Source organism: Plectrocnemia conspersa, unplaced genomic scaffold (genome assembly GCF_051122295.1).
Source record: "Plectrocnemia conspersa isolate PC_06_02 unplaced genomic scaffold, ASM5112229v1 ptg000005l, whole genome shotgun sequence".
Lineage (NCBI taxonomy): Eukaryota > Metazoa > Arthropoda > Insecta > Trichoptera > Polycentropodidae > Plectrocnemia > Plectrocnemia conspersa.
The window spans coordinates 18796314-18823510 of NW_028277169.1; the positions used below are offsets into that span (position 1 = coordinate 18796314).

The 27197-nt window shown below is 39.0% G+C and overlaps 2 protein-coding genes and 2 long non-coding RNA genes across 5 annotated transcripts; 3 read left to right on the forward strand and 1 right to left on the reverse strand.

Moving 5' to 3' along the window:
* Positions 1-719: 719 nt before the first annotated feature.
* LOC148235025 (uncharacterized) lies at positions 720-26904 on the reverse strand. The gene is made up of 5 exons (XR_015809490.1): positions 26699-26904; positions 26542-26616; positions 25140-25301; positions 24979-25066; positions 720-1884 (listed from the first exon to the last, which is right to left on the reverse strand). It is a non-coding gene; the product is annotated as an uncharacterized LOC148235025 (long non-coding RNA).
* LOC148235026 (uncharacterized) lies at positions 5785-7823 on the forward strand. The gene is made up of 2 exons (XR_015809491.1): positions 5785-5943; positions 6024-7823. It is a non-coding gene; the product is annotated as an uncharacterized LOC148235026 (long non-coding RNA).
* On the forward strand, positions 8250-10898 carry LOC148235027 (uncharacterized). 2 transcript variants are annotated; one of them, XM_088185403.1, is made up of 2 exons: positions 8250-9484; positions 9563-10898. In XM_088185403.1, exon 2 carries the CDS (start codon positions 9563-9565, stop codon positions 10343-10345), a length of 783 nt encoding a protein of 260 aa, XP_088041529.1. In that variant the 5' UTR covers positions 8250-9484; the 3' UTR covers positions 10346-10898. The 2 variants fall into 2 exon arrangements, with proteins under 2 accessions (XP_088041529.1, XP_088041528.1); XM_088185402.1 differs by having other exon boundaries at positions 8255-9484; positions 9559-10898.
* LOC148235028 (uncharacterized) lies at positions 13131-17716 on the forward strand. Its single transcript, XM_088185404.1, has 2 exons — positions 13131-16219; positions 16294-17716. Exon 2 carries the CDS (start codon positions 16298-16300, stop codon positions 16973-16975), a length of 678 nt encoding a protein of 225 aa, XP_088041530.1. The 5' UTR covers positions 13131-16219; positions 16294-16297; the 3' UTR covers positions 16976-17716.
* Positions 26905-27197: the final 293 nt, after the last annotated feature.

Consider the following 27197-nt stretch of genomic DNA (forward strand, 5'->3'; position numbering starts at 1 on the left):
ATGAAGAAAAACAATTAATCCTTAACATTTGTCATACATACAACCATTTATTTTATTTAGATGGTGATGAGTTGACACATACCGATTCTGTATGCCACCACATTCCTGTAATGTCTCAAGTTCCTATTTTTACGAAATCGTATCGCTTTCTGGAAATTCACAAACAGGAAATAGAAAATCAAATCCAAAGTATGCTAAGTCAGAACATAATTCGAGCAAGTACATTCAAACCTGGTGACTTTGTTACCTAATGAACAGTGCCGGAAAATTAGGAACGGCAAGAAAACTAAATCTGACTTATAGAGGCCCCTATGAAATGATATCTGTAAACAGTATAGTATATGTTTCCATCAAAGTAAAAACCAAAATAGTCCATGTACATATTTACTGGGCGTGCTCACATATATGTGTAAAAAAAAGTGTCCAATTTCGGGCAATGACACACATGTGTGAGCAATTCCATATTAAAAATAACAAAAGCGTTTTGAAACGAAATCCACTCTGGTCAAAGACGCTCATGTGTGGCACAACTTTTGAAAGTAATTTATGGGACTTTTTTTTATATACCCGTAAATGTTTGCCTATGAATGACATGTGAACCCACACATGTGAATTTCAACGGAACCTATGGGTTTGCAATTTTATTTATTTTACAAAATATTAGTTATTTTCTGACCACGGGCGCGACTGCATCGTTTACAAATTATTTCGACTTTTGCTTTTTGATTTTTTTTGGTGTTTTTCGAACCGATTATTTTGTTTGTGAACTTTGAGCTTCTTATGTTTTATTTCTTGAACTTCAATCGATTTTCGAACTGTGACTTTTTTATTCAATTGTTTCGTGTTTTACAAACTCTATTTTATTGACTGTGTGCTTCGAACTGTTACTATTATTTTTTGTAATCATTATTGTTAGATTATTAGTGCTTTTTATTGTTGTATTATTAGTGATTTTTACCATTATTATAATATAAAATGGATTTATCGAGCGAGTATGAAACCGATGTTGACGTTGATGTTTCAACATCATCTACTGCCTCTGAAAGTGAGTCAAATACATCACCTGTGCCAGCCGTAACCGAGAGCCAGAATTGGCGCGAATTGCACGAAAATCGCGTGGAACCTCCGCCTGCCAGATTTCCTTTCATTGGAATTTGTGGAAAACAATGTTCTTCAATTTTTTGACCTTATTTCGACGAAGATATAATTAGAGATATATGCAGAGAAGCGAATCGTTACGCGCAACGAGTTCAATCGACGAGAAGGACATCACAGAATTGGGTAGAAATAACAGGACCAGAGCTGCGAATTTTTTTTGATGCTTTGTGTATTACAAAGCATAAGGAGAATGCCTGAGGCCGATTTTATGGCCCAGAAAAGATTCAAAAGTATAAAAAGATACTTTCACTTTAGCGATAATTCGACGTACGATCCGGAAACTCACCCCAGCCCAAAACTAAACAAAATCTGGACTTTACATGAAAAACTACAAGAGAGGTTTTGCAAAAATTATTCTTTAGATAGAGATATAACTATCGATGAAAGCCTCCTCTTATAAAAAGGCAGGTTGGGGTGGAAACAGTGCATATTATCTAAAAGGGCTCGTTTCGGAATAAAAAGTATTCCTTGTGCGAATCTAAATCGGGTTATGTATGGAAAACAATTATTTATACTGGAAAAGACACCTCCTATGACGAAAACTTTCAGGAACACCCAACAACAGAAAAAGTAGTTTTGTCTTTGATGAAACCTCTGATGGACAAAGGTTATTGTCTAACAACGAATAACTATTATACTTCACCAAAATTGGCAGAATTTTAAATTGGAAGATCTACAGATTTGTATGGCACGGTACAAAAAAAGCGAAACGGCATGCCTCCAGGTCTGAAAACAAAACAAATAGCCAGGGGTAAAACTGTGTCATATTGAAAGGGAAAACTGCTGGTTTTGATGTGGAACAATCCACACTAACAACATGGCAGAAACAATAAAAAGAAATATTACAAAATTGAAACCCAAAGTTCTTCTGGATTACAACGATACAATGGGTGGATTAATTAGACCAGTCTTAACATATGCTTGCCCAGTATGGAGCAATACGAGTAAAACTAACCTTGATAAATTACAAGTAATTCAAAATAAAGCAATAAAAATAATATATAACATCCCATTTTATACGAATCTTAGAAAGTTACATAAAAAATATAGAATTCCAACAATAAAAGAACATTGCTATTATCACACGGATAAATATTATAAAAACATTTCGCGAGAACATACTAACCCACTAATATCTAGTATCTGTAACTACGGCAAAAAAGGACTTCAATTTAAATATATACACAAAATGCCAAAGCACATCTTGCTCTAGGACATTCAAACGCAACACTAACAGCTTCAGTTCGCTGATTTTAATTATGTATGTTATATTTTATATATGTATATTTAAAAAAAATTTTTTTGTAAAAGATTTTGTGTTTTTCCTTGAATTTTTACTTTATTATACTCAGGGATAACTTATTATTCTTTTTTTATTTTTTAATTGTAAACAATGAAAATGGTTATAAACCAGTATTGTGTATTTAACATGTCTGTATACTATTATACCCATGAATATTTTTGAAATAAACGCGTTAAACAAACGAACAATTACCCCATCCCGAGGAAAAGACGATCGACCCCTGTGTTCTCTAAATAAAGCATCTCTATTTGACTCTACTTTTAAAACTTTAAAGGAAGATATAACTGAAATTAAAAATAAAATCAATAATGGAAGAAAGGTAGAAACAACTTATGCAACAATCACAAACAATAAAGCTGATCTCAAAATATCACCAATAAAAAAAGGACCCCACATTACTAATATATCCGAAAGATAAAACTAATATAAAAACATCGCAAGACATCAAATCGACGCTAGAATTAACAAGAAAACCATCAAAAGTTGGTATTAAAATTAATAAAATAATAAATATAAAAAATGGAGGAATAGCTGTTGAAACTGAAGACATTGATAAATGTGTAAAATTAATTAATCAAAACGAAAAATAAATAATAAAATTGAGGCAATTATACAAAAAAAAAAATTACCTAGTCATTTTTATATATGTACCAAGGACAATAAGTAATGAAGATTTTGTGGAAACTATAAAAAAATTAATACCAAACATAAAGGGAGAAAACTGGTTATTTAGCCACTATGCAGGGTCAAAAACTGGTCCTTGTCATAGAATATTTACAATGAATCCGGCTGACAGACATATTCTCATCAAAGCTGAAGAGTATTTATAGAATGGACTTCCTGCCGTGTTGAAGATTTCATTGCTGTAACAATATGCTCAAAATGCTGTGGATATGGACATACAGCCAAATACTACAAAGAGGAGCTGTCAACTTGCCACCATTGTGCTAAACATGGACACATTGCACGGGAATACCCTCAAATGAACTCTCCACAAATCTGTGTAAATTGTTTTAAGAAGGATATGGATAGTGGTCATAAGTCAAAACATGCTTCATGTCCAATATATAATGTGTGGCAACAGGTAACAATAAGTTGTTACAATTCCCGTACGATCCTCAAAATATATAAATAGACGGACAGAAACTCCAAGAGACAGTTCGCCCGATTACATTGCATCGACTCGACTACTGTCTCCGCTGACGCCCTCGCCGCCGTCTCTGCCGACGCCACTACCATGGCCTTCTTCGCCGACCACGCTATCCACCGGACTTCTCTCGAGGACATCTAATTAGCCGCCTAGAACACACGAGCTCCAGCACCAACGACTCGACCCCCAAAAATGTATATTTGAAAAAGCATTTAAATTCTATTGATTATGGCTTTTAAATGTCTTAAGACGGATTTGAATTATGATACGGATGTATATAATGAAGAATGTAAGTTAAATGATATTACTGATTTCACTATTAATGATTCATTTCTTCGCATTTCGACGTAATCTTTAACGCAAGTTGGTTTTTTGAATCAATGCGCAATGGGCGCAAAAGAATCGAACTTGAGGATGGGTCGGTAGTGATTCTGGCACCGCTGCCATAAAAAAGAAACTATCTCGTCTCGTTCCCCAGCCTCTGGGCTCGTTTGACAGCCATTTTTTCAGGGTGAAACAGCCCTTTCTCAGTATGACGTCAATTTGAGACCGTAATGCCTTAAGGGCCACATTGGAATCTGCTCCAGTGAGCAGGTCATCAATATAAAAATCATTTTTTATGACTGCAGAGGCTGCAGGAAAATCAACCTCTGCTTCGGTTGCAAGTTAATGCAGGTAACGCACCGACAAAAATGAAGCTGGAGCTGTCCTGTACGTTACTGTGTTCAGCTGGAAAGATTTCACATCGTCCTGTGGGTCAAATCGCCACAGGATTTTTTTGAAATCTCCTATGGGAGGCGTGAACCTGAACCTGCCGGTACATTTTCTCTATGTCAGCCGTAATGACATACGTGAACCGACGAGAACGAATTTCAGACATGTGACCAAGAGAGATATACTCTTTAAGAAAGTCGGTATACTCGTTCCGAATCTTTACAGACTTCGCCAGCTTTCTCTCTAAAGCAAGGAAACGCTTGAGCCCTGGCTCGTATGATACACCCAAAGTGCGGTCATCGGTTTTGAATAGAAGGCGTACAACAAATCTACCTTCCATTGTACGACTTGTTGAACCCTTGAATTCTTCCTCGCACTTGTCGCTGTGACTAGCTCTTAGGTCATTACTGACCTCTTCGAGCCCTCAGAACTTATTCAACTGCCTGTCCATCTGCACCAAACTAAGATTGCAGGCGGGATCTTTAGCTTTAGACAATAGTTTGCGCAGTGTCCGTCTAACATCAAATTGGTCGGATTCTGCGATGCTTCCATCAAGACATATGGTGCATGCATTTATGGCATCTCCACCGGCCGGGATGCGACGGTACGCTGTGAATTGTTGTGTGCAAAGTCACAGGTAGCGCTGATCAAGACAGTATCGTTGCCGCGTCTAGAATTGTGTGGAGCAGTGTTGTTGTCGAAACTAATGACAGAAACGATAAAATGTCTGGAGCTAAAGGTTGAAAGTGTCGCCATGTTTTCAGACTCCACTGTGACGCTGGCTTGGATTAAAGGTTGTCCGTCTCAGTGGGAGACGTTTGTGGCTCATCGAGTCACCCAAATTCAGGCTGGGCCAGGGTTGTGGCGCCATGTTAGGAGCTCAGACAATCCCACTGACATGATTTCAAAGGGTATGTCACTCCAAACTTTATCAAAGTGCGAGCTGTGGTGTGGTGTGGTGGTGGTCCGCCTTGGCCGTTAAAGGATGAAGATGGCTGGCCAAATGAGCCATCTAACAACGGATAACTATTATACTTGACCAAATTTGGCAGAAACAATAAAAAGAAATATTACAAAATTGAAACCCAAAGTTGTTGTGAATTACAACGATACAATGGGTGGAGTTGATCGTGTGGACCAACACCTCTCCAATTACCCCATCCCGAGGAAAAGGGGTAAAAAATATTACAAAAAAATATTCTTCCACTTGTTGGAATTGTCTTTGTGGAATTCTTATATTTTATATAAAAAATCTGGAGGACGATCAATAGAGATACGTGATTATCGCGTTTTGCGATAAATGCGAAATAAAAGCGATAAACGTGATATATGCGAAATTGTTGCGAAATTGTTGAAATATGTGAATAGACGTGAAAAAATTAAAATCGCAAAATAATTATTCCAAATATCGATTCTCAATGTCTATGGTCAGTCTGCCCGAACTCTAGTCATAGACCACAGACAATAAGTTAAGCTGCTTAACTTATTGTCTGTGGTCTATGACGCTACATTGACATTCGCATCTTTTGAGGTTATGTGTTGTTGACATATGCACGCGAGCATACGTTCAGAACTGTTTTCTTCCACAAATTAATTAATTATTCGTCACAATCTCTTGGTGAGTTTACATGTCAAAGATTATTTTATTTTACTTATTACAACGTTTATTAAATATTAATATTATATGTATTTTTTCAGTTTCAACAATATGGGTCGAGCAAATGTTGATATTAAAGAAAGAGCTGCAGCATACAAAAAAGATGGTTTTTATATAAATGATGACAATAATTTGATGTGCCGGCATTGTAATTGTCAGTTAGATTGGAAAAAGAAAGATAATTTAACCAAACATTTACAATCAAATAGCCATAAAAAAAGAGTTTCAAAACCTTCCACAAGTCATACTCGTCAATCAACAATTCCAAACATTGTAGTCAAAAGGCAAGAAAAATCTGCATTTATAAAAAATACCGTTAGCATGTGTCTTAAAGCTAACATACCGCTAGCAAAGTTAGACCATCCTGCAGTGCGACAATATTTTAGTCAATATGTCCAGGGATCTGGTGAATTACCGTGTGCAGATCATTTACGGAGAACATATGTTCCAATATGTGGAGCAGATATGAAGAAAGAAATATTAGAAGAAATAAAAAACAAACCTCTTGTAATAATAGTGGATGAAACTTCTGATAAAATGGGACGATGTGTGTTTGCAGTTTTATTTAAAACAGTGTTACCTGCAAGTGAACAAAATGTGTATTTAGCATCATGTAATTTTTTAGATACAGCTAATGCTACGACGTGCTCGCAAACAATAGTAGATACTCTTAAAGAGTATGAAATTTCGTATTCTGATATTGTAGGATTTGTATCAGATTCAGCGCCATATATGACAGCTTGTTATAAAAGCCTCAATGTTTTAATTGGCAATAAAATGCTTCATTTTCAATGCTGGGCTCACAAAATTAGTTTGGTGGGAAATACATTCATGAAAGAGTTGAAATTGCTGAATGAATACATTAGTAAACTAAAAATAGCATTTTTGCATTCCAGAAAAATGAAATCAAATTATATTGCATTTTTGCAAATATCATACCCAGATCTTCCAGCGGTGCTATTTCCAAGTCCAGTCATAACTCGCTGGAAATCATGCTTCAAATCAGTTAGATATTTGTACACTTATTTTGATGCCTTAATTAATTTTTTTAAAAGCTCGGAATTAAGAAATGTTACAAAAGAAAAAATCATTGAATTATATGAGTCCGATACAATTAGATTAAAAATTGAATGTAAATATGTTAGCGAAATATGCGATAAATTTACCAATTTAATGAACAAACTGGAAGGATCTTTGTACCCCTTTTCTCATTTATTGTGGGAAGAAATTATGGGGATAAAAGATTCCTTAAATTACAATATGGGTGGCATTTTTCCTATCGAAACACAAAACTTACTTCTTGAAAGTAATGAAAATACAAAAAAAGATTTAATAAATATGCTCAAGGAAGCTTCCGGTAAAGCTCTATTGAAACTCGAGTCTCATTTATCTATAAATGAGACTAATCTTTTTTATGAATCATTAAACCAACTGTTCAATCCATCTGTAGCTGGAAGTAAATGCAATTTCCAAAGCGACGAAGTACTATTATTATTTAGGAATTTACCTCTATTTTCGATATTAACAACGATCCAATGTTTAGAGGGTTATTCACATTTTTTTAATAATTTAGTATCTAGTATTAAAAGTGGAGTAAAAACAGACACACTCCAACTCTTACTTGCCACAAAAATAAAACATGTGGAATTTGGTAATGCGGCCATACAATCAATTTGGTGTCCTGCAAACAGTGTAGATGCAGAACGCTACTTTAGCACTTATAATTTAGTTGTCACTGATCGTCGTACTAGACTTAAGGAATCATCCATTGAGACATGTTCTATGCTATATTTTAATAAATTTTAATGTCTTTTATATTAATAAAGAAATTCTCATCTATTTACTTATTTTTTAATGTTTTCTACTACTGAATTGCATATTTTATATTAAATTATGTTTAAAATAAATTAATTAAAATAATAAACGCTAAATAGATGCTAAAAATTGTTACTTTATTTGCTCCAAAACGCTAAATTGTAACATCAAAATGCTATTTTTTTCGAAAATAGATGCTAAAAACACGTATCTCTAACGATCAAGTAACCTTTTATATAGTATGGACATCATAGAAAAAAGTCAAAAATTATTTCCATATGTTGAGTTTTACCCTTCATGGAAGACCACCTGCTGCAATTCACCCTCGTCGTTTGATCGAAAGGCATTTTATAGAAGATATACTTCCTACTGAAAAGCAACCACATATAATATTTATTACAATTTGCCGAAGTAACAGTGGCTACATACTGTGGACTTCGGCCTAACTTGGCGATTTGTCATTGCGGACTTAACCAAGCCAATCGTAGGTATAGATTTCCTGTTTCACTACGGTTCAATGGTCGACATAAGGAACCGATGCCTGCATGACCAAAACACGACACTCAAAGCAAGAGGCCACATAGCAGGAAACGATGTCACATCCATCAAAATCCTGAACGGCACTTCGGAATGGCACGAATTCCTTAAACGTTACCTAGACATTCTGAAACCTATGGGAGGAAATGCGGATGTGCGACATTCAACAATGCATCATATCCGAACTACACCAGGACCGCCCGTGAACAGCAAACCTCGTCGTCTCGCACCAGACAAACAGATAATCGCCAAAGCAGAATTTAATACAATGCTCAGCATGGGAACTATTCGTCCACCTGAGAGTAGTTGGTCTTCGCCTCTACACCTCGTACCAAAGAAGACCAAGGATGAAAGGCGACCGTGCGGTGACTACCGTGCTTTAAACGACCGTACGATCCCAGATCGTTACCCAGTACGGCACATACAAGATTTCACACACACGCTCGGAAGCAAGAAGATATTTTCAACGATCGACCTAGTTCGGGCCTACAACCAGATACCGGTTGCACATGACGACATAAAAATCCTGTAGGGCTGCGCACCCGCTACACCGCGCCTCCATCGGAGCCGCATCCTGTAGGGCTGCGCCCCCCGCATCACCGCGCCCCCATCGGCGCCGCATCCTGTAGGGCTGTGCCCCCACAGCACCGCATCCTGTAGGGCTGCGCCCCCGCAGCACCGCGCCACTACCGGAGCTGCATACTGTAGAGCTGCGCCCCCCGCAGCACCGCGCCCCCATCGGCGCCGCATCCTGTAGGGCTGCGCCCCCGCAGCGCCGCGCCCACGCAGTGCTACGTCAACTATTAACGTGAGTGTCGTGAGTGCTTAACATAGCAAACTTAACCACCCGACAATTGGTGACCCGACGTGATCACGTAGCCCGTTTTTTTTATTCTACTGATTTTTTTTTTATTCCGGCTGAAATGGATGCCCCACCAGCCGCCCCGATGAACCCACCACCAACAGTTGAGGCCGTTAACGTCTCAACCATGACGGCCCCAGCATTTTGCACCCACAACCCCCGACTGTGGTTTACCATACTAGAGACGCTTTTCCAGCACCACCGAATCACAGCAGATACAGCGAAATACTGCAAAACGCTCAATTGTTTGCCAATATTCGTGTTAGAAGAGGTCCAAAGGAACATTTCGTAAGAAATAGTGTACAGTCAATTACTGTTACCAATTCCCTAGGATTCTCAATACAAACTTCCCAATTCCACAGCTAGATGGCGCAAAGGTTGACTACTTCTGAATTAGAGGCTTATTTGCCACTAGCATCAGATTCAGAGGACGAGCTTGCTCAGGAAGTAGCAGGAGAATTTCTGGCATGTCAGGAGGGAGCTAAGGCTCTCGAGCAGTATCAAACCAAACTCAAAGAGACATTAGGTGAACCCACTTCCAGTAAAATGGTTCCTACATCTCACCCTAAGAAAACACCGAAGAAAGCGGCAGGTGTCAAGAAGAAAGCACCTACCAGGCAATCCACAAGGACACATCACTTTCAAGAACCCCCAAAACTCTTGTTCGTAAATTTATCTTCTTCAACCCTTGGATACCATCTTCCCAATGAGATTTTAAGCTTTAGTAGAGAGCAAACCCCAGTGCCCCAGCATATTGTTACTCTAGTCCCCCAGCAGTGGACCTCTGACTGGTTGGCCGGCCTCAAAGACCTACCACTAGACATACCTTTCACATTGTTCCTAGACGTTCTGTCAACTATTAATGACCCCTATGCTAGAAGCGACGCTCTTGTGAGAATGAAGCACAACTTCTTGATGGCCCGACTACAATCACAACTAATTGCTGGAACCTCCACCGATCAAACTATAATAGATATACAAGAGGTAAAGAGGGATCCATTGTTCCTGGGTTCTCACCTAACAACTATGATCAACGAACACTCTAAAATGACCAACCAACTCTCAATCATGATGAGAACTCTGGTAACCGAGACAGCTGCCAAGCAATCAGCCTTAGACGCTACATGCAGCTGTTCAGAGGGATCATAACAGACGTGTCCCAATCTTTGGGCGCAAAAACCGAACAGGTTATCAACGCCATCGCTCAAATGTCTGGGTTGTCGGATGAAAAATCTGGTAACCTGATGAGATCGGCTTCACAAGCGCCTCTATCCACTATGACAGGGGCCAGCTCCAGGCAGTCCTCTCGAGCAAGCCTATCTCACGTGTCAAACGCTTCTTCTCAGGGAGGCCGCTGTAGCAGACGACAAGCAAAGCCGTCTGAGAAGGATGCAAGAAAGACTCAGAGCAACAGGAGCCATACCAGTTCTCACCGCAATCGAAGTGGACATGACTATGACTGACGATGATACTCTTACAAACAATTAGAATCAACCGTAGTTTTAAGCACTTGTTGTTATCTTGATTACTTGTTTTTTATAAGAGACCAATTAGACCTAAGAACACTTTTCTTTTGTGCATGACTGTTGCTAAATCAGCACACTACTATTAATGTTAATTGTTACATTTTTATCATTTTATTATTATACTTGACATTTTTAGATAATCCTAAAATAATTATAGATATATTAGTATTGATTAAGTATTGTCTTTCTTATTTTTATATAAAAAAAAAAAGCTATCGCCAACTTCCCGCGCCCAGACACCGTCAAGAAAATGCAGCGTTTTCTAGGGATGATAAACTTTTATCGAAGATTTATCCCTGGAGCGTCCGCAGCTCAGCGGTTACTGACGGACCAGCTTAGAGGCACCACAGCGAACAAGGCCTTAGAGGCACCCCGCGCCAGTTCCGCCATACGGACTACTTTGTCGCCCAATTTACGACTGATATTCGGCACGTTTCCGGCAGCGACAACGTAGTGGCGGACGCCATATCGCGAGTAGAGATCGTCAGCAGCCAACAAATAGACTACCAGGAGTTAGAGCGTCAGCAAACAGCCGACCCAGAGACTCCTTAGACAGCCTTGAGTCCCATCAGCCTACCCGAGTCCAGCACCACCATTTGGTGCGACACATCTCTAGGAAAAGAGCGTCCATATTTGCCACAACAGTTCCGGAAGCAAGCTTTTGACATTTGCCACTCACCTTCACACCCAGGTGGCCGACCAACGATGAAGCTCGTCGCCGACAGGTTTTTCTGGCCCCGGCTTCGTTCTGACTGCAAGCGATGGGCCCGCGAGTGCTTAGAGTGTCAAAGATCAAAGGTGTCCAGGCATGTGTCTTCACCGATCGGAAGTTTTCAACCCCCGGAAGGCCGATTTGAGCACATTCATATCGACATCGTCGGCCCTCTCCCGGTATCAGAAGGGAAAAAGTATATTTTGACGTGCATCGATCGATTCACCCGCTGGCCGGAAGCTTACGCGATAGAAGACATCACGGCCGAGACTGTGGCTAGGAAACTTTACAGTGGGTGGATCACAAGATTCGGCACCCCACTTAGGATTACGACGGACCAAGGCCGGCAGTTCGAGAGCGCCCTGTTCAAGGAGTTGAATCATGCATTCGGCTCATCACACAAACGAACAACAGCCTATCACCCGCAGGCAAACGGGATGATAGAGAGGCTCCACCGCCAGTTAAAGGCTGCTCTCAGGTGCCATCAAGACGAGCGTTGGACAGAGGCGTTACCGACGGTGCTAATGGGCATCAGAGCTGCTTGGCGAGAAGATGCGCAAGCTACACCTGCAGAACTGGTGTATGGACAAAACCTGCGTCTTCCTGGCGAATTTCTGGCACCGCGACAAGCCGCACCAAGTACGATTACGCCAGATTTTGCAGACCGACTTCGAGGGCGTATGCAGCAACTGTCGCCCGCCCAGCCGAGATCACACGGAGTACGTCCAACGTTCATCTTCAAAGATTTACCGACGACGACGCACGTGTTCGTGAGACGTGACGCAGCACGGGGACCACTCAGTTCCCCCTACGACGGCCCGTATGAGGTCATTCAACGGCGACCCAAATGGATGGTTGTAAACGTGCGAGGAAGCCACACGACAATCTCCATCGACCGTTTAAAACCGACGTATATACAAACGCCAGACCACACCCATACAAAACCAGACGCCCAAGCGTCCACGCCAAACAGCGCCAACTGGCAGCCAGCTATACTCGCGCCAGCGAGCTCTCCGTCAGAAATAGCACAAGCTAACGCAGACAAGAGGCGGGAGACGTGTTCGTTTTCCGGCTCGGTTTCTGGATTAATCGTGGATTCCAGGAGGAAACCACTAGGGGGGGAGTGGTGTAGCAACGCCGCAGCGCTGCGCCCACGCAGTGCTACGTCAACTATTAACGTGAGTGAGAGAGTGTCGCGAGTGAGTGTCGTGAGTGCTTAACATGGACTTAACATAGCAAACTTAACCACTCCGACAGTACTTTTATGTTTGTATTAAATTAAATACATTTTTTATATTTTATTATAATTTTATATTTATTATTTTCTATAAGCAATGTGCCAACCCCAGCTTAATCTTTTTGTTGATGCCCATATGTAATTTATTTATACAATGTTTTTTAAACTTAATTTTTTATAATATTTACTCATTATTTAATTTTTTTAATAACAAAGACAACCCTATCCTTGTTTTTTAATTGGTCTGCTAATTAAATTTGTTTAAACAATTTTTGTATATTAATTTATTATTGTATTTTGTAAATATATTTTTTTTATGAATTTTCATAATTATTTTTTTGTATTTTTTATGAATGTATTTTTTTTATGAATTTTCAAAATGTTTATAAAAGCTATGTGACAACCCTAACATTTTTTTTTAAGCGTCTGTATTTAATTAACAATTAAAACTGTGGCGGCGTTCTGACAGTTCTCAGTGTTGCCACACCACCGCTCAATTAAATTAATTTTTATTTGTTAAAATATACATTCTTTTCTTTTTTTCACTCATCATATAACAACGGTCTAACACCCCAGGTCCTCGCCAGCTCTATAAAAAAAGGTCGTTTAATTACGTAGCCCCAAGAACCACATACGCCACAAATTGGTGACCCCGACGTGATCGGTAATACGCAACAACGACCCGCAAGAGACGATCAACTAGGATGACCGAAGAGGTGAACCGCGTTGCGTTCCGACCGGCAGATTTCAACGCCCGCGGCCCTGAGCTATGGTTTGCGATTGCAGAACGGGGTTTCAAGACCGCCGGAATCAGCAACGACGAAACCTGGTTCAACTGCGTGCTGGGAGCACTTGACACAAGAGCGCAGGAAGAAGTTAGGGATATAATCCTTAACCCACCAGCCGACGGCGCCTACGCAAAGGTCAAGGCCGCACTTCTCGACCGCCTTATTTGGCTTATTCGAATGCCCATTTATGTCATTCGGACTGAAGAATGCAGCCCAAACCTTTCAGCGCTTTATCGATGAGGCGTTGAGAGGATTGGAATTTTGTTATGCATACATTGACGATATTTTGGTCGCGTCAACTTCAGTGCAAGAGCACCAATTTCATCTGAAGACATTGTTTGAACGATTGCAACAATACGGAATAATCGTAAACCCGTCCAAATGCAATTTTGGAAAATCAGAAGTTCAATTTCTCGGATATGCAGTCTCGAAAAGTGGCACACGACCATTACCACAAAAGGTTGAAGCGATAAGTAAATATCCTACACCGAGCACAGCGAAGCAACTACGACAATTCCTAGGAATGTTGAACTTCTATAGGAGGTTCATGCCAGGTTCGGCAACAGCACAGGCACCCCTCAACGCACTGCTCATCGACAATGTAAAAGGAAAAACGTCAATTACATGGACAACGGAAGCAGAAAAAGCTTTCGAAGATTGCAAATTGATGTTAGCAAATGCAGCATCACTCGCTCATCCGAAACTAGAAGCTGAGCTCGCCATCGTCAGCGATGCATCTGACTTCGCCGTGGGAGCTGCATTACAACAGAAAATTGATGGAAACTGGGAACCGCTAAGTTTTTTTTCAAGAAAATTGACCTCAGCGGAAACGAAATATGGAGCATACGACAGAGAACTGCTAGCAATCTATTCCGCAGTCAAATACTTTCGACATATGGTTGAGGGAGTGTTTCATAATATACACCGACCAAAAACCTTTGACTTACGCGTTCCAACAAAAAGCTGAAAAATGTTCACCAAGACAATTCCGCTATCTGGATTTCATCGGACAGTTCAGCACAAACATCCAGCATATACCAGGAAAAGACAACGTCGTAGCAGATGCACTGTCGAGAATTGAAGAAATAAATGTCAAGCCGATAAACTTTGAAGATTTATCAAAATCACAACAGCAAGACGAAATGCTACAAAGATATCTACAAACCGACACAGGCCTACAGCTGAAGAAGATACAAATGCCCGATACGGACACACTAGTATGGTGCGACGTATCGACTGCTAAGGCACGACCGTACGTCACAGAGGCGTACCGCAAAATTATCTTCCAGGCAATGCACAGTATTTCGCACCCGGGCCGTAAGGAAACAGTAAAGCTAATAACAGACCGTTACGTATGGCCATCTGTAAAAGCAGACTGTGCAAAATGGGCTCGCCAATGCATACAATGCCAACGTGCCAAAATTTCAAGGCACACGTCAGCTCCAGTGGGTAATTTCAACTCAACATCAGCACGATTCGAGCACGTACACATAGACATAATTATTATGCCACATTCAGAAGGGCATAGATATTGTCTAACTTGTGTAGATCGATTCACACGATGGCCTGAAGCCATCCCTTTAGTGAATCAAGAAGCAAGCACTGTCGACCGGGCATTCTACAACGACTGGATATCACGATTTGGCGTACCTATCAGCGTTACTACCGACCGAGGCCGCCAGTTCGAATCACAACTGTTCAACCAAATGAACAAGCTGTTGGGAACTAAACACCTAAGGACGACAGCTTATCATCCAGCAGCAAACGGAATGGTAGAACGCCTGCATCGACAACTAAAAGCTGCAATCAAATGTTATGAAAATGACCGATGGACTGAAACGTTACCTACAGTTCTTTTAGGTATAAGATCATCCTGGCGCGAAGATATGAAAGCCACTTCTGCAGAGATGGTATATGGCGAATCACTGCGACTACCAGGCGAATTTCTTGCTGCAGGAACGTCAAACATGCAAGAGACCGATTTTGCCAAAGAGTTGAAGGAAAACTTCCAACTTCTTCGACCAGTCCCCGGCACGCACCACAGCAACAAAAAGTCTTTCATAATCAAAGACTTGGCCACTAGAGAGCAGGTTTTCGTTCGCCACGACGGTCCAAAAGACATTCTACAGATGCCGTATAACGGACCATATAAAGTTGTGAAACGAAACACTAAAACATTCGTAGTGAATATTAAAGGTAAAGACGTTGTCGTTTCGGTAGATCGTGTTAAACCAGCATACACAGTGACAGATGAAGTCAAAACACCGCTCACTGCACATGTCAACACCAAAGTCACATATGAAACAAAAACAAGTACAAAACGGCGCATACGCTTACCAGCAAGATTTTTGGTTTAAATAATCTCGCCCACAAATAATTATTCTTATCCTTATCACACTTTCTTATCCTTGTTAGATTATTATGCATATTTTTGTTAGTTTTAATTAAATATGTGTAGATTATAAGTTTGTAACTGTGTATAGGGTAATTAAGTACTAAATAACATATATATCGAATTATAAATAAAATTCTGGCAAGGGGGTCTGTGGCGGCGTTCTGACAGTTCTCAGTGTTGCCACACCACCGCTCAACTCGTGAAGCGGGTGTTTTTTAAATTAATTTTTATTTGTTAAAATATACATTCTTTTCTTTTTTTCACTCATCATATAACAACGGTCTAGCACCCCAGGTCCTCGCCAGCTCTATAAAAAAAGGTCGTTTAATTACGTAGCCCCAAGAACTACATACGCCACAAATTTCGTAAGAAATAGCGTTCAGTTTCTCACTGATACCAATTCCCTAGGATTCTCACCAAAAAATCTCTCCTCCCACAGCTAGATGGCGCAACGGCTGACCAACTCAGAATTGGAGGCTTACCTGCCAATTGCTTCAGACTCTGAAGACGAGTTGGCACAGGACGTAGCAGACGAATTTCTAGCGTGCCAAGCCGGTGTCAAGGCTCTGGATCTATATCAGAGTAAATTCAAGGACGCGGCAGGAGGATTTCCCTCCAGTAGGATGGCTTCCACTTCTCATGCTAAAAAGACACCCAAGAAAGTTGCGGGCATAAAAAAGAAGGCAGCCACAAGGCAGTCTACTAGGGTCCACCATCTGCCGGAGCCTCCAAAATCATTATTCAGCAACTTATCTAGTCAATCTTCAGGTTACACTCTTCCTGAAGAAATCCTACGTTTCAGCAGGGAGCAAACTCCAGTTCCTCAACATATAATAGCTTTAGTCCATCAGCAGTGGACATCGGACTGGTTAGCCGGTCTTCGTGATTTACCACTTGATATACCTCTCACACTGTTCTTGGATGTTCTTTCCACTATAGCTAATCCATATGCTAGCAGTGAAGCGTTAGTGAGGATGAAGCATAATTTCTTAATGGCAAAACTGCAATCGCAACTTGTCTCAGGTGCGCCTACAGAGCAAACTGTTTTGGATATCCAAGAGGTAAAACGTGATCCACTTTTCCTTGGAGCTCATTTAACTACAATGATAACTGAACATTAAAAAATGACTAGTCAGCTCTCAGTTATGATGAGAACCCTAGTTACTGAAACAGCTGCCAAACAACTAGCATTGGACGCTAACATGCAGCTGTTTCGAGGGATGATCACCGATGTATCCCAGTCATTGGGGGCAAAAACGGAGCAGGTTATTAACGCTATAGCGCAAATGTCTGGACTATCGGACGAGAAATCTGGGAACTTGATGCGATCAGCCTCTCAGGCTCCCTTATCAACTATGACTGGGGCAAGCTCTAGGCAATCATCCAGAGCAAGTTTATCACATGTATCTAATGCTTCTTCAAGAGATGCTGCTATTGCAGATGACAAGCAGAGTCGACTGAAGAGGATGCAAGAGAGATTGAGAGCCACAGGAGCCATCCCAGCTTTTAATCAAAGTGAAGTAGACATGACCATGACAGATGATGACACACCAAAAAATAATTAGAATTACTCTATACCTTAAGCATTAGTTAGTGTTCCAATGACTTGTTTTTTATACAAGACCAATTAGAATTAAGATTGTCTTTTAAACCGATTTGACACTTGCTGAATCAGCAAGTTATAATTATAGTTCCTTTTCATTGTTTTATTAAGTTACTATTGTAATTGACATTTTTGAATAATTACTTATTAATTATAAGTGTGTTAAGATTGTTTACTCATTGTTATTATTATGTTTATAACACTGAGAACTGTCAGAACGCCGCCACAAAACTATTTTTAAAATATATATTTTCCAATATATTATAATTATTTTATTTTTAAACCCTTCTGTCAGCAATGTGACAACGAGAAAAAATAATTCTGTTTTTCTGGGTAAATGACCGTGAAAATATCACATTGTACATTTATTTGATAAGTCGTCATAATATACCATCGACACATTTCCGAAAAATCTAATTTAAATAGATTTTGTTTTTGCTAGAAAATTCTTGGCCTGTAGTGTACGTCCATACCAATAATTTGCGGCGTTTAAAAGGTTAAGAAAGATTAATTTGAGTTACCCTAGTTTATATCCTTCATAAACGGATAATTCAGGGATATTAAATCAAATATTAAGTCGTTTGGCCTGCTGATCTGGAGGGCGGAAAAGCGTTGGGTCTGCATCTGCAGAAAGTTAGCTGGCGTTAAGGCAGCCGTTTTCGGTTTGCGGAAAGCTCGTGGGACACTACCCGGTTGCTGGCCTGCAGCTTCGTGAAGAGAGGCGCTGGGTCACACCTGGGAAGATCGGATCGGTCGAAGGGCCCAGGAGATTGTCGTAAAGATTTTAGAAAAGGTGACGAGAAAAAATCCCGTCAAGGGTCAGTGGACGGTGCCGGGCACGAACGAGGGCAGGGTCTGGGGCGATGCGAGTACTCTCACGCTGGGGGTACTCGTGGAGATAGCTGGCCAAACAGTGGAAGATGCCTCATGGCTGAGGAAGATGCGGGACACATCAACCTTGCAGAGCTTGACGCTGTCGTAAAAGGGGTAAATTTGGCTTTGAGGCGAAGCGGTCTGCTGATCTGGAGGGCGGGAAGGCGTTGGGTCTGTGTCTGTAGAAAGTTAGTACCGGTCAGCTGATCTTCCGCCGAGGAAGCGAACTGCCGCAGCTGGATGGTCATGTGTCGAATTTTGGACTACGTGTTAGGCCGAAGTGATAAGGTGAGGGCGGCGACGGACTCGTACATGGACGATATCCTGGTTGATGAGAGTATCGCGTCAGCGGAAGAGGTCATGGCCCATCTGCGGAAATTCGGCCTTGAGGCGAAGCGGCCTGCTGATCTGGAGGGCGGGAAGTAATCGGCAATAACGGCCACGTAAACTAGCTCAACACCACAAAAGACAAGGAAAAATATGCTTGGAATGGATATCTTTTTGTTAAAAAAGGCTGTAAAGGTAAACTCTGGACAAGTGTTAGTGATGGATAATTCATTTCTGAAAGACATGAACATACATGTAGCAGTTCTGAAAATTCGGTCAGAGTAATAACGCAAGCAGTTAGTACAGCAGCCAAAAAGTTAACAGATACGACAATGAGCAACCTATCACAAATCAGAACTCAAATTATAGAAAATGTTTCTTCTGCAGTACAAGGAATGCTTCTAAATCATGTTTTCGCGGAAATATTCAAAGACGAAAATTAAAATGAATCCTGATTCTAGGGAAACAATAATTATTCCTGTAGAATATTTAAATTATGAATTCAGTCCATCACAATTTGAACGTTTTCTTTTAGCTGATCCAAGATCAGAACAAGTCGTTCCAATGAGAATCTTAATTTTTAGTCGTGAAAGTCATGTAGTGTAGAGCACAAACATGAAAGAATTACTTGTGGATGGCACATTTTTACTTTCTCCCCCTTTATTTTCTCATTTTTTTGTGATTTTGGCTAGAAAGGATGGAGGATCTAATTTCCGTTTTATTTTGTTTACTACCTAATAAGACTCGGAACATACAAAATTATTTTATAGGTACAATTCTGATGCGCAATTCGCTTTAAATTCAAAAATGATTACTTCACTTGATTTCGTTCCAGAACAAGATATTATACATTACTGCACAACCTCAGAGCCGCGTCTCCTTGGAGCTGCCCTCCCTCCCCAGAGCCTCGCCTACTTAGAGTAGCGTCCTCTCAGAGCTGCGCCCTAGCAACAAAGACCGTCGGCTACCACTGGTGTGTACGTGAAAGTGTGTTTCGTAGGTGGTAGTACCAGTGCGTGTGCAGTTGAGGCTGTTGCCGTCTCAATCGTTACAGCTTAGGAATTAGTGATTATTATATAATTATAATTCTAATCGACCATCACAGATTAGGTTTACCTAGATTTTCTAATCTCACGGATGAATATCTTGGTGATTAATCAAAATCGAGCTAGGTTATATATATCTGGTATTGAAACTTCTCTAATAATGAGCTAATACAGCTCATAAGAGAATATCTTATATGTATTAAAAAAATAATAAAAAAATAGCACCACTGCCATTCTGCAACCACTACCAGTGGTAGTGGTTGCAGAATGGCGGTTCATTTTCTGCTCTGAAACGAATTAATAATTGTTATCGAAGTACCCAAGGCCAAGAATGTGTATGTGTTTCCAAGATGGAAAATTGCTGGTTTGCTCCATCCAGTTCCATACCAGTTGTTTGCGGCCAACAGATCAACAGCAAAAACTTTTGGTTGGAAGAAATTATCACTGGACTTCAGACTTCACGAGTTTGCGGCATTCATTATTGCAGATGTGTAATCGCCGATCATTGGAGCTGACTTCCTGCAGCATTTTAATCTACTCGTGAACCTGAAGAACGTCCGTCTTGTAGACGAAGTGAGCCGTTTCAGGGCTTCGGGTAGCTCGCACACTGCAGATGAACCACCGCACATTAAGTCGATATCGTCAGCAACTACCATTCTCTCCTGAAAGAGTTTCAGGAGATAACTCAACCTACCGGAAACAAAGCTCTGCGACCGGTGCAACAGACAACTATGCACCACATCAGAACGACACCAGGCCCATCAGTGTTCAATCGCCCCTGACAAATTGAGAATCGCAAAAGAAGAATTCAGGGCCCTTTTGAACGACGGTACTATCCGTCCATCACAGTCCATGGTCATTACTACTGCACATCGTCCCGAAGAAGACGCCGGGAGATTGGCGACCATGCGGTGACTAGGGCTCTCAATGCGCGAACCATCCCTGACCGTTACCCCGTACCACTAGTCTCCAATTCGAGTATTCGATACTCGAGTATCGAAGTCTATTTTTCAAGTACTCGATAATCGAGTATTTTGAAAATTACTCAATTAATACTCGAAATTCGAAAATTTTGAAACTACAATAACTACACTAACGTCTTGTTTTTATTTGGCGTTTTAAAAACAGTTTTTTGCGAACCGTTTCGCTATAGAGTGAAGGGGATTCACCCAAATACACCATCGAAGGATGTACATTTAAATTCTTTGCAAGAATCAGAAGGAGTAGAAGATTGTATATTGTTAGAAAAAAAATATATTCAAGATTAATATATCAAGATTAATATATAATATAAAAATATATTACTTCTAATTGCGTACGCGCAATTAGAAGTAACGAGTATAGAAATTAAAACCGATGAGCATTCTCCAGTCATAATACATTCCGTTTACACTCCTCCCACACCAAAATATCCCATCGAAGATATTAAATCACTGTTTAATTATTCACAACCCATATTTGCCGCAGGTGATTTTAACTCCAAACATAAAGATTGGAATTGCCGAGCTACCAATCGCAACGGTAGAACTTTGAATAATTTTGTTAATGACATTTCTCATAGTAACATACACTTAGAAATACCGTCCGTGCCAACCCATTTCTCTACTCGCGGAGGATCGGACATATTAGACATTGCCATCTGCAAAGATCTGCCCGCGTGTGAAATAGAAGTCCATAATAGTCTCGCATCAGACCACAACCCGGTAATATTCACGCTCGAAATTAATCTAAGAAATAATAATCCAGCCCCACAATCGCATAAAATACTATGGGACTTCTTCCCCTACTTCCTTGAGAAATCCCTTCCTGGTATCAACATCTTAAGAACTGAAACTGATATCGACGATGAAATAATCGAATTTAACAAAGTGATTAAATCTTCAATTGAACGGTGCACCGTTAAAAACAAAATTACTAAACATGACCCCCTACCAAAGAAATTAAAGAATTAATTTAAAAAAGAATCATTTAAGACATCTTTGGCAAAATTATCACGAAAAATCGGTTAAAAGACAACTTAACAAATTACAAAAAGAAATTAGAATCGCTATTGCTGAACATAATAATAATACTTGGGAAACCAAATTAAGAGATCTAAAACCTGAAGATAATTCACTATGGAACACTTCAAAAATTCTTCGCCGCGAATCCACTGGCATATGTAAAATTAAAACAATAACGGGTAACTTTGTATATACAGTTGAAGAAAAGTGCGAAACTATAGCGGACAGTCTTCAAAATCAATGCTCGGTCGATTTAAGTAAACTTAAACGTAAATTTAAAAATAAAACAGAAAAGTGCCTAAAATCCTTTTTTGAAAAAACAGTGGATACTAATATTGATATAAAAATTACACTATCTGAACTAGAAAACATCATCCGTTGACTTCCTAATCGAAAAGCACCCGGCAATGATTCCATACCAAATAAAGCTCTCAAAATCCTCCCCCCAAGTGCCATCAATTATTTTTTAAATATAATTAATTCTTCTCTCGAGTGCCTATACTTCCCGACGGTGTGGAAGCAAGCAAACGTAATAATCCTTCGCAAACCAGGAACAGACCCTTCATTAGCCTCTAGTTACCGACCTATAAGTTTGCTACCCGCTGCAAGCAAAATTTACGAAAAAATTATTCAAGCTAAATTATTAGTTCATGTTAAAGAAAATAAAATCTTGCCCGATGAACAGTTCGGCTTTAGAAACGCACACTCTGCTACTGATCAACTTCATCGAGTGGTGAAACATATCCAAAGGGGCTTTGACAAGAGAATGTCCACTGGAGTAGTGTTCCTGGACATCGCCAAAGCCTTCGATCGTGTCTGGCACACAGGCATCATATTCAAACTAATACAACAAGTTGAAAAGTCAACAATAATGAAGATACTGATGCTGATACTAGTGGGAATAAAATCAAAAAAGTACAAGGAAGTAAAGCTCCCAAGAAAAGACAATACAGTTCATCCTATTTATCATTAGGATTCACTAGTGTCATTATAGATGGCTTGGAAAAACCAATGTGTTTGTTGTGTTCGAAAGTTTTGGCTTCAGATAGTATGAGACCAGTCAAATTAAAACGGCACCATGAAACTCTACATTCTGAATACGCTGATAAGTCCATAGAATATTTTGAAAGAAAATTGGATGAGCTTAATAATCAAAAGCAAACGTTCAAAAATATTCTTTCTGTATCACCAAATGCATTATTGGCTTCGTACCATGTCTCTTACCGAATCGCAAAATGTAAGAAACCACATACAATAGGAGAAACTCTAATTTTACCAGCAGCTATTGATATGGTTCGAATAATGTTCGGCGAATCATATGCAAAACAGTTGCAACAAATTCCGCTTGCTGATAATACAGTCGGAAGAAGAATCAATGATATATCTGAAGATATTTGCGATCAATTAGTTTCTCGGCTGCATACTTCGAAGATATAGCTAAAGATGCCCATTTAATTGCATATGTTCGATATGTTGTGGAAAATAATATATTAGAAGATATATTATTTTGCAAACCCATTCCTGGAAAGACCACATCCATTGAAATTTTTAATATAATGGACAGTTTTTTTAAAGAAAACGACATAATGTGGAGTAATTGTATTGGACTGTGTACTGACGGAGCTCACTCAATGTCAGGACACAAAGCAGGTCTTCAAGCATTAGTTAAAAAGAAAGCACCACATGCTATCTGGACGCACTGTATGCTTCACAGAGCAGCTCTAGTGTCAAAAAATATGAGCGAGGAACTTAACAACATTTTTACAAAAATTATAAACTACATTAAGAACAGTCCTTTGAGATCTAGGCTGTTTGCAAAGTTGTGTGTAGATATAGAAGCTAATTATACCTCACTTCTGTATTATTGTGAAGTTCGCTGGCTATCTCGTGCAAAAGCGATTCAAAGGGTATTTGAACTCAAAGAAGAAATAACAGCCTTTCTCGAAGAAAATCACCATGAAGAGGCACATTTGTGGACGAACGATAATTTCCTTGTTAAACTTGCCTATTTAGTTGAAATTTTTGGAAAATTGAGCAGTTTGAATAAATCAATGCAGAGATCACAAATGCATCCACTTGTTCAAAAAGACAAAGTAAAAGCTTTCATTAAAAAGTTGAAGTTATGGAAGTCAAATTTACAAAAGAATGAGTTGGACATGTTTTCACTGTCAAAAGATTTCTGGGCCACAGCCAATATTGAAACAAGCAAGAATCTTTTTATTGAACACTTGGATGGTCTAGTGCTGCATTTTTCAAATTATTTTAAAGACCTTGATTTCTCAAAGTTTTTGTGGGTACAGAATCCATTTATCGACGATGAAAACGACAAATTTGAGCTGACAACCATTGAAAAGGAAAAACTTATAGAATTATCATGCGATAGCCTACTAAAACAAAAGTTTCAAAATGAAACCTTAATTCAATTTTGGATGAATCTTAAAGGAGAGTATGAATCTTTGTATTGCAAAGCAATGCAAGTGCTTCTACCGTTTGTAACGTCGTATTTATGCGAAACGGGCTTTTCGGCACTGGCTGCAATGAAAACTAAATATCGCAACAGGTTAGTAGTCGAAAAAGAGATACGAGTGGCACTCTCCACATTGCCTTCAAGATTTGATAAGCTTTGTGCTAATAAACAACAACAACCGTCGCATTAAATTTTTATGCGATAGATGTAGTTGGTTTAATTGTTTAAAAAAACTTATATATAAAAATAAATATACACGTATGTGTATGTTATAACTAAACCTTGTTATTATTCTGTTAATTGTGGTTTTCAGTTTATTTTTGTAATAAAGTTTTTATTATTTAAAACGTGTCTATATTATTTAATCTATTAAAAAAATAAAAGGTAAGGGAGGCGCGGAAAATTTTTTTTTTTTTAGGGAGGCGTAGTAACAAAAAGGTTGGAAACCGCTGCTTTAGAGTCAATATCCTCGATTAACTGCTCCAGTGATTAATCATTATATTTGATGCGCTGCGAAACAAATTCCCTTTCCCCAATATACCTTGAGGTAAAATAAGGAATAAGGAAAACGATAAAATAGTTCGCAAGTATGATAATTTTTGAATATTGTAAAAAAATTAACTTTTAGATGTTCAAAAATATTCTCCGTTAGTTACTTTAAATTGTATGACAAAATATCATGAATAGAATTTTATGTAACAAAAATATATAGTAAATGATTAAGTTCTAATATAAAAACTTGTTATTCGATGACGGTTCTTGCAAGCTGGCCATATTCAGTTGTACAAATTAGCTGCAAATTTACCTTGATGAAGATTCGATGTCCTCGATGAGCGGCTCGAGTGTAAACTGCACCTTCATTAATGCAGCCGTAATACACAAATGCGTGCAAACTGAGAGAAGTAATTGATAGATATAATAAAGTTTTAACATAAATATAAAAATATTATTGATTTTAAAACTTACAGAGATGTGCGACAGAAAATTGTGAAGGTTTGGCAGCAAGCGGTGTCAATTGCGTCCGCTGATGTATGGAGTGTTGCAGTTCATTTTGCATTTCCCAATCTTTCTTCATCTTGAGGTAGACTAAAATTTCTCCCGGCATTGATTGCAAGAATCAGGTACTTTCTGTGTGTAAAAAGAAAACATTAAATTATCCAATAAGTTTGCATGTATTTCGAAATTTTAAAATTGTAATATAATAATCATATTTCATCATTATCATTAAATTGAATATTACGAAGATTGTTTTAAGACTAGCAGAAAAGATGAAAAAATCAAAAGAAGCAATATCTAGGGCAGGGATGGCGAGCGAGTACCTCGCGTGTGAAATTATCGAACCCGCTTGAATTTTTAGATATGATATAAACAACAACAGATTTCCCATTAAATGATTTATTCTTCCTTTCTTTATTTTATTTATAAAGAGTTCATTGAAATATTGCTTGTAAATTTTATTGTTAATAAAACTAGTAAGCCTTTATTTATTATTGTTTCAATTACTCAACCTGTGTCCTGCCACATGGATTTAATAAATAAAATATAACAAATTTGACCCACTTAGGCAAAAGGTTCGCCATCCCTGATCTAGGGAATACGTTGAATAATAAAGCACTTGACTACCATTCATGCGAGATTAATGATTTCATACTCTATGGCATTGTCATACGAGGTGGAGAATTTTGATTTGATTCTTATTTACTCATTCAAATCCTCACATAAAGGTATCAGTTTATATTTGTATTAAAATTAAAACCAATTAATCTAATGCGTCACATATCGTCGAGAACCTTGAGAGGGAAATTGTGTGACATTTCATGATACTGAGTGCAATTGATTACCAAAAGTCTACTTTCAGTATTTTTTTGAAAATTTTGCAGTTTCGTCAGCATATATTTGGAAATCTGAGTGATTTATTAAAGAACAATAGGAAAAACATTGGACCCATGTCGAAGCCGCGCAGTACTAAAATTTTCCTTGCCTTTTCAAAAACTGCGTATACGACGCATCGAGATCTAGATAGGCGGAAACTATGTTACTGTTCAAGAATTAATCATACCCTTTTATGAGAAAATAATTGCTTCTTGCGATTGCATGTTTGTTAAAATGAAAGCAAGTTTAGTTATTCTTTAATTCCCACGTCACATTTTTTCGGTCGACGTTTAGATTTAGGACTATTGCTGGAATCGAATTCTCCAGTGTCCATACATCCTCCGACAAAAAAATTCAATTTAGCACTGTAAAAATGTTATTGTTGTATTGTAGATGTGTAGAATCACAAACTCGATGAAATCATTTATGAACCTACACCTCTATTCATTTTAGACGAGCTTATCGGACATCTTAATATTTGAAACTTTAGGCGTACCTCGAAACCGAGTCAAGCTAGTACGACTGAGGGCGGATCTGGTGATAGTCCAAGAAGTTGCCACTTGAAATCCAGCTAAAAATAAAATTTAAAACTTACTGACAAAATGGCGGTCTTACAATTTAAGGTTATGGTTATATAAATGCTAACTTATTACCTGAAAACTGGTTCTCATGCTATTCTCGATCTCGTTCCGTTTTTGGTGCGAGGAACCTTCTAATTTTTTTTTCATTTAAGATTTTCATCCTCGCGGGTTACAAGTCGATGATGATTGCGCTTTGCGAAAAATTCTAAGCGCCCTCACCTCACCGCGAAGGAACGAACACAACATTCAAAACGGAGCACCGCCGCAACGCACGCGACGAGTGGCCGTCACTCGATTAAAATTGGCCATAACTAACATAATCATTTAATTTTTTCATCTACCAATTTTTAAATATGTATGTGTCTTGAAAATTTTTGCCAGGATTTCTTAAAACTTAATTTAGTAATTAACATTGTTTTAAGAACTGAGACAATGTTTTTTCGTTCGTCCACAACTTATTCATAAGAAAAAAGACCCTTTCTACGGATGCATTAGTGCTGAGCAGACATAGAATATATTTAAAATTAATTATAAAAAAAGTTCGTATCATTCAAATAATTGACGTGAAAGT

What these genes read in the sequence shown, in the direction of transcription:
- LOC148235028 (XM_088185404.1), top strand. Translation starts at nt 16,298, where the DNA reads ATGGCGCAACGGCTGACCAACTCAGAATTGGAGGCTTACCTGCCAATT.
- LOC148235027 (XM_088185403.1), top strand. Translation starts at nt 9,563, where the DNA reads ATGGCGCAAAGGTTGACTACTTCTGAATTAGAGGCTTATTTGCCACTA.